We start from the raw sequence: 11,437 nt of genomic DNA, 5'->3' as shown, positions 1-11,437 counted from the left end.
CGCACACCGTCACAAAAAAGCAACACGTTACCAGTAGTAAGCATTTTAGGTTTTTCTATTGTTAGTTTAAGTACAACACAAATATGAGTAATAACATGATTATATACCTCCTATAATATTTCCTATTTATGGATATTTTATATATATATCTATCTCTTTCAATTTTCAAACATCAGTTGCTGACACTTTTATGTCATCATATGCGTTACATAAATTTGACAATTTGAACTGAAGTATTGCATGATGCAATGAATGAGCTAGTGTCACGCGTGTCAATATGATTGAATGTGGTTGGCTTTAATTTTAGTTTTTAAAATGTACAAATTATAGCTTTTGATACACCACCAATTCTCAAATTATTGTAGTGCATTTCTATGGATGGAAAACCACATATTTACTCTCTGACCTGGAATTAGGTTAGTATTTCAATATTTTGGTGTAAGTTATGACCGTAACCCAAATACAAAATATTTTTCAAAAATTATTTACCACGATGTCTGTGAACGTTTCGTTGACCCCAGTTGGTGTGCGTGGTATGAAAATCTTGGACCGCGAAAAATTCTTACGAAACGTGAGTGTTCCAGTGCTTGAGGTGGCTGAAGATAAATTGGCAAAAACCACTTCACTAGTGAAGCAATATTTTCTGAAATTGGAAAATTTCAAGCCAGTTCAAAACTATGTGACGGACGACAACTTTAGGAGAAAAAGAATTTATTTCAACCCTGAAAAAATCAAATGTTGGTCAGATATAGCAGATAATCACAGGTTATCCCTTAAAAACTATGAGGTTGATGAGTCTAACTTTACATTTGACACACTACAGTTAACATATGATAACTTCAAATTTGATATCATATTTAAAGCTGTTTTGCCAGAGAATGAAGAAATTGTAAGTAGTTTTTCTCAAATTGGTCATATTATTCACTTAAATTTGAGAGAACATTTGTTTGAATATCGCTATTTAATCGGTCAAGTCCTTTTGGACAAAATTAAAACTTGCAGAACAGTGGTAAATAAAAGCAATATCATAGACAACACCTACAGAAACTTCAAAATGGAAGTAATTGCAGGTGAAGAAGACTTTTTAGTCACAGTTAAGGAGAACCGCTGTAACTTCCAATTTGATTTCTCCAAAGTTTACTGGAATCCTCGTTTATGCAAGGAACATGAAAGAATTTTAGAATTTTTAAAACCAGATGATGTACTTTTTGATGTTTTCTGTGGTGTAGGTCCATTTTCAATACCAGCTGCAAAAAGAAAATGCCAAGTTTTTGCAAATGATCTTAACCCAGATTCCTTCAAATGGCTTGAACACAATGCTAAAAGTAATAAAATTGACATGACTAGACTGAAATTGTATAATCAAGATGGAAAAGATTTTATCAATACCGTATTTAAAGATTATGTCACAGATATTTTCAAAGGCAACAAGATATTAAAAGATGAAGCAAAAATCCACATTACTATGAATCTACCGGCATTGGCAGTTGAATTTCTTAATAATTTCAATGGCTTACTAAGTATTGAAGATTTCTCTAGCAACATTAAGTGTGACATCATAGTTTATGTGTACTGTTTTGCTGTAGGTGATAACCCTGTAGAAATATCAAAGGATAAAGTAATTGAAAATATTGGATTTGATATTTCAAAAGATATCATTGATGTATTTAATGTGCGCAATGTATCACCTAAAAAAGAAATGATGAGAGTGACATTCAAACTAAGCAATGAAGTGTTGTTTAGCAAAAAGTCAGCTCAAAATGATGAGCCACCTATTAAAAAACTGTGTGTATGAATCTGTAAATAAGTATAAATATACATAATTTTATGTACTTACTTGTATTTAATTCTTAAAACTTTGAATAAGTTAAAGCAATGAAAACAAAGAAATTTTTTCAATCTGTTTAAATAATAATTAATAAAATAAAAATTATGCAATATTATTAGACTAGAAAGGGAATTAATTGGGCAAGAGTAGGTAATAGTCACAATGTCATGATATATAATAATTATTATAATACCAAATTTTATAAATGGCAGACTTAACTGTATAAATAAATTACACGTCCAAGGTTTAGTACAGAACTTTTGAAAGAGCATGGCTAAATATTTTCTGACTACTTGTTAGCAGAAAGATCATCTATGTCATCTATATAATTGTCATAATATCACAATAAAACTGATTTGTAATCTTTATTGGTAAATAATTTGAAGTTACATTACTGCTGGCTGCTGTGTTACATCAAGCAATAAGCATCAACATTGGTCAAGAGGCACCCTTTTACTGACTAATGGACTGCTGTATATCTCTAAATAAAAAAACTCATAATAATCATAATTATACTAATTTCTAATATTTAAAAAATACCGAAATAAAGAATCTCATTATATTATCAATGAACTAGAATTCTGATTGTATAATTATAATACATATTTAGATAATCAAATTCAAAAATATAGCAGTATTGACCTAGTGGCCAGTGCAAGGTCGTAGGTTCGATCCCCGGTATGCTGAAGGAAAACATGAGGAAATCGTCATGTCTCCATTACAAAAATCAACGACGTGTGAGAGATTAATAAAATAAAAATGATAAAAGAAACGGGTGCAATCTGGAGCCAAGACCAAATAGGGGTGGAGCGCCACTAGATTATTATTTTAAACTAATAGAACCTATTCTATAAGTGTCTTTGCCTAAAAACCTCCACCTAAGAGGTTTACGCGGTGATACTTTAGATACAGGATTGTTGTTATCTCAAAAGTTACACTCAAAACATTAATTACTTTTTTTTAAATTGGTAATTGTTAATGTATGAGCTATAATTACTTCCTACTATGCTTATGCTATATGAAGGTTGCGTTGTTCTCGATCAAATGAGAATTAACTCATCGTGCCATGTTGCAAATGGTAAATAGCGTCGGAAAAAACAATATTATATTGTTCGAAGTTTTAGATGGATGTTTGCTGATTCTACACTAGTGTGTAATTATCGTTTTCAGTTAAAGCATCAATGAATTTTTAATTGTTCCTCTTTAATTATAACCAATTGTTAAAATATATTTCAATTTACAGCGAGAAATGCCGCAGCCTAACGAGTTTATTATGAATTTTGAAGATATCGCCGAGGTCACTAAAGAATCTGAGCAGGTAAACCCTTTTTGTGGACCTCTTCTTTTAATGAAATATACTTTATTTATTTATTGAAGTTTACCATACTACAATATAATACTATATCTTATTAAAATTTTGCCGCGGTAGCGTTAATTCGGAAGTACCAGTATATCTTACAAAGTATCTTATCTAAAATATACGACGATTTTGCTAAACATAAATGTTACAAAAAAATCTAGTATTCTTTTTGGTTATTATTAAACAAAAAAGAAATTACCAGCAAAATAGTGGATTATGTATGAGTAGGCTCTTAACAATTATCTTTTTATCTTTATAATGTATCAGCCAACTCCCGGATATACCAGCTCCGGAAACTGCTTTTTAATCTGTTACACTCACGAAAAATTTGAATGAAGAACCTGAACTCCTAGTTTAGTTTTGGCTGACGGAATTTGGAAAATTCTGCTGATTTGAACTTTTGATTGCTTCATTAGTTGAATGTATAAGGCAACGTGGCTACAATGTTTAATTGAAGTTTTATAAGACAAATAAGTAGTTATATATTGGATATTTTTTTATGTTGTACACAGGTTTTAAGACAATGCTTCTCACAATTCAGACTGGACGAGGTCTTCTTGTCTTTCAATGGCGGGAAAGACTGCACGGTCTTATTAGACCTTACAATAAACGTATTAAAGGATATTCATCAAAAAGATGATATCACGAAAGATCTGAAAGTCATATACATGCGTACTAAGGGTCCTTTTAGAGAAATCGAGTCTTTTATAGAAGAAATTGAAGCGCATTATAAAGTTAAATTGGTTGTGACTGAGGGTGAAATGAAGACTGCGTTAGAAAATATATTAGAAAGCGACAGGAGATTGAAAGCTTGCCTTATGGGAACTAGACGGACTGATCCATATAGTCAGAACTTGAAGTTTATGCAGGTAAGATTTAATTGATTTTTCCAGTGTCAAACGATTTTGTGTACGCCTGTTTAATTTTGTCTACTTTCAAGCCCTGGGGGCTTAGACAAAATGACTGAAATGACTTCGTGCGGATAATTTTTCATAGAAATCAAATTTTCGACTTTCTGCATACACTACTTTTAAGGCATCTTGACTAAACCTGGATACAGATTATATGTCCTAATTTGTATCCCAAGAAAAATAGTCTGGGCGCTGTCAAATGTCACACGGCGATTTCAGATTGACAGCTCGGATAGGATGCGGGCTTTAAATTTAACGTAATAGAATTTATTTTACTATTTATTTATTTATTTTAATCTGGACCACAAAATTAGGAAAACATGACAAAATTAACATACATACAAAAATATTAAAAGCGGTGTCGTCCCTAAAACATGTGGACACGAGGTTTTAATTACATATTTATATTCTATGGCATTTTTTATCTCTTGAATAGCAATCCTATTGCAAAACATAAAATATACGAGAAACGTCCAACTGGTACGAGTATGGGTCTCAAAGTGCGTTTTTTTTCAGAAGACAGATTCATCCTGGCCCCAAGTAGTACGAGTATTTCCAATTCTCAACTGGAGCTATCATCAAATATGGAGTTACATTCTGCAGCGTCACGTTCCATACTGCAATTTATATGATATTGGGTGAGGTTTATTATTCAGTTATCATTAATACCTATCAAAACCTATAGCGATCAAGTATGATAAAAGTATAGTTATGATAAAGGGTAGTTTTAACAGTTGAAAAATAATAATAATTGAAAACACAATTAAAAAATATGGTAAAGGAATAACTATTAGGTTGCTGAAAAGCTGGGCACCCTGCCACGGGTATTATTTACTTAAAAGGGTTGCCATATCTTACTCATTATAATTTATAATGTATTTATAATATTAACAAGCACATTTTCATTTATTTTAATACTGTATTTTTTACTTACACCATTGCTATGTTGTGTCGCGTTTAACATCTCATCTCATCCTCATCTCAAAATAATATAATCGAAATGATTCATATAATACTATAAATGGTTTATTTTACTTACGTTTTTGACATATGGGAGACGCACAAGTCTTGTATCTAATACCCATTACCTGTACAATAATTAAAAAAATATTATTTTTTTTTTCAGTTACACATCAATTGGTAGCGTTCAAAATACGTGTCCTAACCCGTCCTTAGCATACAATATTAGCGGACACATTGCATACAAGCCGGCGTGGCTACTTGACGATCCAACAATGGAACGCGACGGCAGAATGACAGCTGTCAAAAGCCGGAGTTTGACGGATGGGGTGGATGTCATGAGTGAATCTGTAAATGGACACGCTTGCAAAGCAGATAAAACTGATTCTATCAGCAATGCACTTAACACGGCGTAAATACTTAAATTTTATTAGTTTATATTATAGTGAAATCTATGTGATAAGTTATTGGATATTTTGCTAAATACACAGTACCTGACTTAAGAATTTTTCTTTGACAAATTATATATTTAAAGAAAATTTGATTAGGTCGTTAAACCTTGAGATACTTCCTTATCTGAATCGATAAAGAACCTTTCACTAATCTGGATTTGATTTATAACTGGACTTTTTCTTCATATAATACTTGGAAGATTTAAAAGAAATTCTAGAAGATTTTGTAGAAGGGTTGCAAACGTTGTCTCCTACCTAATAGGGATTTTCTAGACTCTGGAAGTATATATCTTAGTCGAATTTACTCTGTTAGAGCGTTTCAGAGTATGACATCATCGCAGTGATTTTATAGCAGGGTGTAATCTTATATTGAATGTTGAATCAGTTTGATACAATCTTTAGAATTATATTTTGAAAAATAATTTTGATAATTACTTTGTTCTTGAGTTATTTCTATACACTATATACGTAACCTATGAAATGCTCTGATGCTCCAGATTATTCGCATCTCAAGTATGAATCTCGCCTTGAGCGCTGTCAAATGTCATACAGAATACATTGTTTGAAAGCCTTTGAAAATGAATATAGCTTTGATTTACATACACGTCTTAAGAGTACGTGTGTCAAACTCAATTTTGACATATGTAACATTTTGCTTTCATTTTGACTCTCAATCCCTTGTAAAATATTTATTAAGTGTATTCATTATTTAAACCAATTGTGACATCTCGTCTTAGGTTATTTATAAAACGTGAAATAAAGATACAGCATCTGTAACCATGGTTACTATGTATGTATCTATGTAACTTCGAATGATCCATGCTTTTTAAAGTCAATAAAATATTGTAGCGAAGTTGGTTAATGAATAGACAATAAAAAAAAAGTTACATTTCTAAAATAAATCCCAGTTTCTATAAAAGGTCGAAACTTACGTTGTTTGACCTTTAAACCGCGTTATCAATGTAGATATAGGCGTGTCTTATCACACAGATAAGAAATACTTTCTACGCGTTTGATGTTTTGTTTTATCATTACGTCAATCTAACTTAAGTCATTGTAGATTCAATACTTGAGACCCGTTTTAAATATGAGCGATTCAATAAGACAGGCAGGTATTTTTAAAGGTATCTTAAACTTGCTCATAGGCGAATTGAAATCTAATTTTGTCCGAAGTGTCAAAGCACCTTATCTTAATCTAATAGTGCTCAGGACAAGATTGAGACACGCTTCTAAATATGGGCCTTGTGACTCATTTTGGCATTAGGTTCTATAACCCCTTAGGACAGACGGCGTCCACAGTGAGTCTCCATCAAGTTTGGCATTGAACCTCGTATTTCATCTTTTTATAAGACTTTCCAGGCTCTCTGTCTCATCTGCAACTGTGCCAAATTTGCCTGGAACAGCCATGCTTCTGCTTGAGAATATAATTGGGATTCCTTCGCAGTGTTCGGCCTATCCATTTCCCTTTGCATCTCTTAATCTGCTAGCAAATCGAGGTTTCTTGGCAGCTTGCCTTGTGCGTTACTTAATGGTTATTTATTTGTTTGTACTCCAAGATGAATTGTGCTTAGGGATCGGATTTAGGAAGGAAGATCAAATCGTGTCATATTTGACAGTGCTCAAGACTATTTACTTAAAACTGTTTGGACTACAAGCCTAAATGATAAGTTTTGAGACGAGATTTAAGTTTGATAAGCCTTAGATGACAGGTTTTAGTATGTAAGAATACTCGAAAATTAATTTTATTTTGTGTTATTTATTTTTGTCACAATTAATCATAGTTTTTAGATTTTTTAAAATAGCAGAAATAGTAATTAGTCTGTGACTTAGCAATTGTTCATACAAATCTAATCGAACAAAGAATATTACAATCTTCACAATACATGAAATATGCTTAATTTATTTGACCTATTGAATAAATAGTTATTGCCACATAAAACAAATTTTTGTACTCATTTATTTGCTCTCGAATCTTAGTGTTGTTCTATGTTTGTGCTTTTATAAATTTACGGTCTTTCCTTTCTTATATTTTTACTATTTGAGTAACGATATTTACGCCCAATATAACAGTAAAACTAAATTTAAATGTTTGTTTGTCAAATTTTGACAGATAGCCAAAATAGTCTTTGAATGCCAAATGACTATACGAAATGTCATGTCATGAATTGTATAAGTATTTAAATATCCCTACAAATAATAAATTAAATAAGGACCTAAATTCCTTCTCATGCGTATTTTGTAAATATATTCATCCTATAAATTGTGGAAATTAAAACAAAATAACATAAGGCAGCTTTTAAGCATAAGACTGCTATAAAGGTGAAAAAAAACCTAGAATTTAAATATAGGATGCTTGATACCATGTCAATGGCGCGAAAAGTACGCCACATTTAATTTACACTATTTTAGAGTTATTTTATTGTAAGGCTTAGTTATTACAGTTTGATATTTAATTTTATCTTAATTTATTTATATATAATTGTTTAATATGTATTCTGTGTTTGTTAAATAAAAATTAGTTTACCTTTTGTCATATTTTATTTTATATTTCAAGTTTTGCTCTCACTATTATTAGGTTTTACATGCTTATTAATAAACTCTTGAAATGCTAGGACATCTTCTGGTTTGTCATCTGAAACAGTTATTATAATATGTTTATTTTTATTAACTCATGTCCCATTTAAATACACGTTACTCATTCACTCACTTACTCACTCACTCACTCATTCACTCTCTCACACACTTACTCATGCACACAATCAGGTGTGATGATAACGGTTTAAAAAAGTAAAAAATAAAAAGGAAATGAATTGGTTAAATTATTTTAAGTAATTAAGTTTGTTATGGAAGAGCTGGGAACCCTAACACAGGTATATTTACTTAAAAGGGTTCCCAAATCTTACACTATGAAGAGAAAGATGTACCAACTTAAATGAATAAAGACTTATTATTATTATTATATCATGTGACTACAGATTTCCTAAGTAACATAGCCATCGGCCAAGTTATTTTAAAATGTAAATATGGTCAAATTAAAGTTTCAAACTCACCAATATCTGGTTTGTGTTCTTCACCTTCTTCATCACTGGAACTCTCATTTCCCGGATGCTTCAAATACATATCACTTATCTCCCTCCCGCCCATCACTTCTTCAATAAGCTTGCTCTTTCCTATGACTGCATCATTAGCTGGAATAAAATAATATTTCATCTGAATAAAAATACTCCAAAGCTTGATTTCTTTGTTCAAAGTTCTGGATTTGTTAAATCTGGGATAGTTCAAGATATTATTCCCAACAAAATTACTCAATTTCCCATTACCCCTGTATGGGGCTGAGTTCGTAAGCTCACAGGAAGCCTTAAGAGCATTCGGTATTGACATGAAAATCAACCAACTTTTCTAATATGCATTTAAAATCAAATGTTAAATATATTCTTATACTTACTGTCTGTGGTATTTTTTCTTTCTACTTCGGTTCGTTTCTCTTCTTCAAGTTTTTCTTCACGCATTTTTAACCAATCCGCTTTGTAATCTCTATAAATAAAAGTTAGTTTTAAAATTATTGCACGCCCATGTTTATATCATATTATATCTCAATAACCATAAACATTTATTGTGCTACTCCGATATCACTTTAAAATTGTATTCCTATTAGATGATTGTTAGATTTAGGCAGATATTAAGATATATAATCCTGTACCTATATCCATAATCAGATGAAAATTAAGCCCGTTTTGATAATTTACCTTTCATATTCCTCTGCAGCTTCATCAACTAACTTGAAAAATTCATCTATTCCCTGAAAATTTAACAAAACTATACATTAATACATATATCCACTTTAAACATCAAGTGCATCTTGTAAGGGTACTGGTTTTCATTGTTACATTTTTAAAAGAATAATTTATTCAATCACAACTATGATAATAGTACTAAGGCACAGAGACTACAAAATTAACTTTAGTCACAAAAGATCTACTTACATCTCCTGTATGAGCACTGACTCCACAACATTTTAGATCAGTATAAAAATTATCCAGTGCAAGTGCCATAGACCGAGTGAGATTTCCTACATAAGAACTGCCTTCGCCAGTATCTTCTGAATCTAATGCTTCTTGAAAAGCTTCAAAATCTCTCATCCACTCAACTGCATAGGCATTATCAACTACATCTGTCTGAAATTAATATTATTTTATATTATAAAACTTATTGATAATTATAAAGATAATTTAAAGAATTAAGGACATCCAAAAGTTGAGGCAGATTACTTTATTTTAAATGTGTATTGCTGTTAAAAAATACCAAATAATTGAAGGCAATGCTGTTTTTGAGCTTGCTTGTTATAAGTCAAAGCTGGTGACCTATTACCACATAATCCTAAATTAGGCAACAGCCCCTCACAAAGATCTTTCTTTTTTATATTTTTATAATAATCTTAGTATTATCTTTTCATGGGGTTCGTAATTAAAAGAAAGGTCTAAAGTGCTCTTAAGATGTAGAAAAAGTATTAATATAACACATACCTTATTCATAACAACAATAAAAGGTAATCGAGTCTTATACAGTATTGAACATGCATATAACATGTTAGACATAAATGTGACAGGTGATACACTTCTTACTGTGTCCATTACATATACTACTACTGTGGGACATGATGATGCCAAGGTCTCTGTAACTATAGTACCTGATGCTGACCATGTGAATACCTCGATTTGACCTGCAAATGAATGTTTAGGTTGTTAACATTATAATCAGGCATTGGAAAGTTTAGTGTTAGGCTACATCATTTTAATGTAGCAATGGTAATATATTTGATATTAATATAAAAAATTATCACATGAATGTGCCTTATTTTAAGATATATAGAAACCTAAGTATGTACAGTTATATATTTTAAACCTACCTGGTGTATCAATAACACAATATTTATGTTTCTTGCCAGCTTTTTCTATTAGATCTAAAACTTGTCCAAACTTAGTTGAGAATAAATTCAGAGCAGTGACTATTCCACCATTTGGTCCTAATCCATACTGTTTCATAACTGCCTTATAATCTACTGTGTCTCTTATATCTGAAACAATCAGTAACAAAAACTTGAACTGGACTGCAGAATAGTTTTGGTAAAATGTTTCATTACTTTGTAATAATTCAAATATATACTATTTACAGTATGTTTTGTTTTTTTTCATATTTCTATTCAATATCCTCCAACATAATTTAATAGCTATATCTGTTACAACTTCAAAAAAAATTACATTTACATACAAATAGGCTGTTAGCATCAACTTTTACCCTAACCAACCAACAGTTACAACATACAACACAAAAAAGATATAAGCTGATTAAACCTGCTTTATTTCTTATTATTACAGGAACCCTAGTAAGACAATAAAGGATCTTACCTATATTAGCTGGATATGGCACTTCTCGACAAGCAGGATCTAAATTTATTAAATAGGGCCTTGCACCATTAATGACTTTTCCTGCTAATCGTCTTGTAAACGATGTTTTTCCCGCTCCTGCCATACCTATAAGTTTTATAAATATAATCAGAAATACAGCAATTTTACACAATTTGTTTTAAAAATCACCAATCTAACCTAAAATTATTAAACACACTGGCTTTTTGGCCTCTTCCTCCATTGTTCAAGATCTTTATTTATATAGTATTTCTCACTGATTCAATTATAATATAAACTGTATAGTTTATATTATTCGTTTGTATAAACGATTTATAAACTAAATTTTGAATATAGCTTTTAAATTTTGTTGCTTGTAATTTGTTTTCATAAATATTCTCGGAGTGTGTACTGTGTATAATTTCTTATTTGATTGATTTTTTTTTTTTTTGGAGTTTATGGCCTGGTATCTAGACCTTTAGGCCAAGTCTTGAGTAGTTTTATTTGGTTTATTATAATTTTCC

General features: G+C 31.0%; 3 protein-coding genes across 3 annotated transcripts; 2 read left to right on the top strand and 1 right to left on the bottom strand.

Annotated features, from left to right (window-relative positions):
- Positions 1 to 234: 234 nt before the first annotated feature.
- Positions 235 to 8,039, top strand: LOC111000573 (FAD synthase-like). Its single transcript, XM_022270062.2, has 5 exons — positions 235 to 416; positions 3,072 to 3,146; positions 3,701 to 4,057; positions 4,616 to 4,737; positions 5,226 to 8,039. Exons 2-5 carry the CDS (start codon positions 3,078 to 3,080, stop codon positions 5,473 to 5,475), a joined length of 798 nt encoding a protein of 265 aa, XP_022125754.2. The 5' UTR covers positions 235 to 416; positions 3,072 to 3,077; the 3' UTR covers positions 5,476 to 8,039.
- On the top strand, positions 412 to 1,832 carry LOC111000571 (tRNA (guanine(37)-N1)-methyltransferase). The gene has a single exon (XM_022270059.2). The coding sequence runs from the start codon at positions 446 to 448 to the stop codon at positions 1,793 to 1,795; it is 1,350 nt and encodes a 449-aa protein (XP_022125751.2). The 5' UTR covers positions 412 to 445; the 3' UTR covers positions 1,796 to 1,832.
- Positions 8,031 to 11,274, bottom strand: LOC111000572 (GPN-loop GTPase 1). Its single transcript, XM_022270061.2, has 9 exons — positions 11,115 to 11,274; positions 10,917 to 11,042; positions 10,418 to 10,585; positions 10,035 to 10,231; positions 9,495 to 9,686; positions 9,258 to 9,310; positions 8,957 to 9,045; positions 8,562 to 8,699; positions 8,031 to 8,143 (listed from the first exon to the last, which is right to left on the bottom strand). The coding sequence occupies exons 1-9, from the start codon at positions 11,155 to 11,157 to the stop codon at positions 8,061 to 8,063; spliced, it is 1,089 nt and encodes a 362-aa protein (XP_022125753.1). The 5' UTR covers positions 11,158 to 11,274; the 3' UTR covers positions 8,031 to 8,060.
- Positions 11,275 to 11,437: the final 163 nt, after the last annotated feature.

This window comes from Pieris rapae, chromosome 16 (genome assembly GCF_905147795.1).
Source record: "Pieris rapae chromosome 16, ilPieRapa1.1, whole genome shotgun sequence".
Lineage (NCBI taxonomy): Eukaryota > Metazoa > Arthropoda > Insecta > Lepidoptera > Pieridae > Pieris > Pieris rapae.
This window is presented reverse-complemented; position numbering and strand designations above follow the sequence as displayed.

Coding starts and splice junctions, on each gene's coding strand:
- LOC111000571 (XM_022270059.2), top strand. CDS start 446: ATGACCGTAACCCAAATACAAAATATTTTTCAAAAATTATTTACCACG.
- LOC111000573 (XM_022270062.2), top strand. CDS start 3,078: ATGCCGCAGCCTAACGAGTTTATTATGAATTTTGAAGATATCGCCGAG. Junction 3,147..3,700: donor TCACTAAAGAATCTGAGCAG/GTAAACCCTTTT, acceptor TGTTGTACACAG/GTTTTAAGACAATGCTTCTC. Junction 4,738..5,225: donor TGCAATTTATATGATATTGG/GTGAGGTTTATT, acceptor TTTTTTTTTCAG/TTACACATCAATTGGTAGCG.
- LOC111000572 (XM_022270061.2), bottom strand. CDS start 11,157: ATGGAGGAAGAGGCCAAAAAGCCAGTGTGTTTAATAATTTTAG. Junction 9,687..10,034: donor TTATTGTTGTTATGAATAAG/GTATGTGTTATA, acceptor TATTAATTTCAG/ACAGATGTAGTTGATAATGC. Junction 8,144..8,561: donor AGAACACAAACCAGATATTG/GTGAGTTTGAAA, acceptor TAACTGTTTCAG/ATGACAAACCAGAAGATGTC.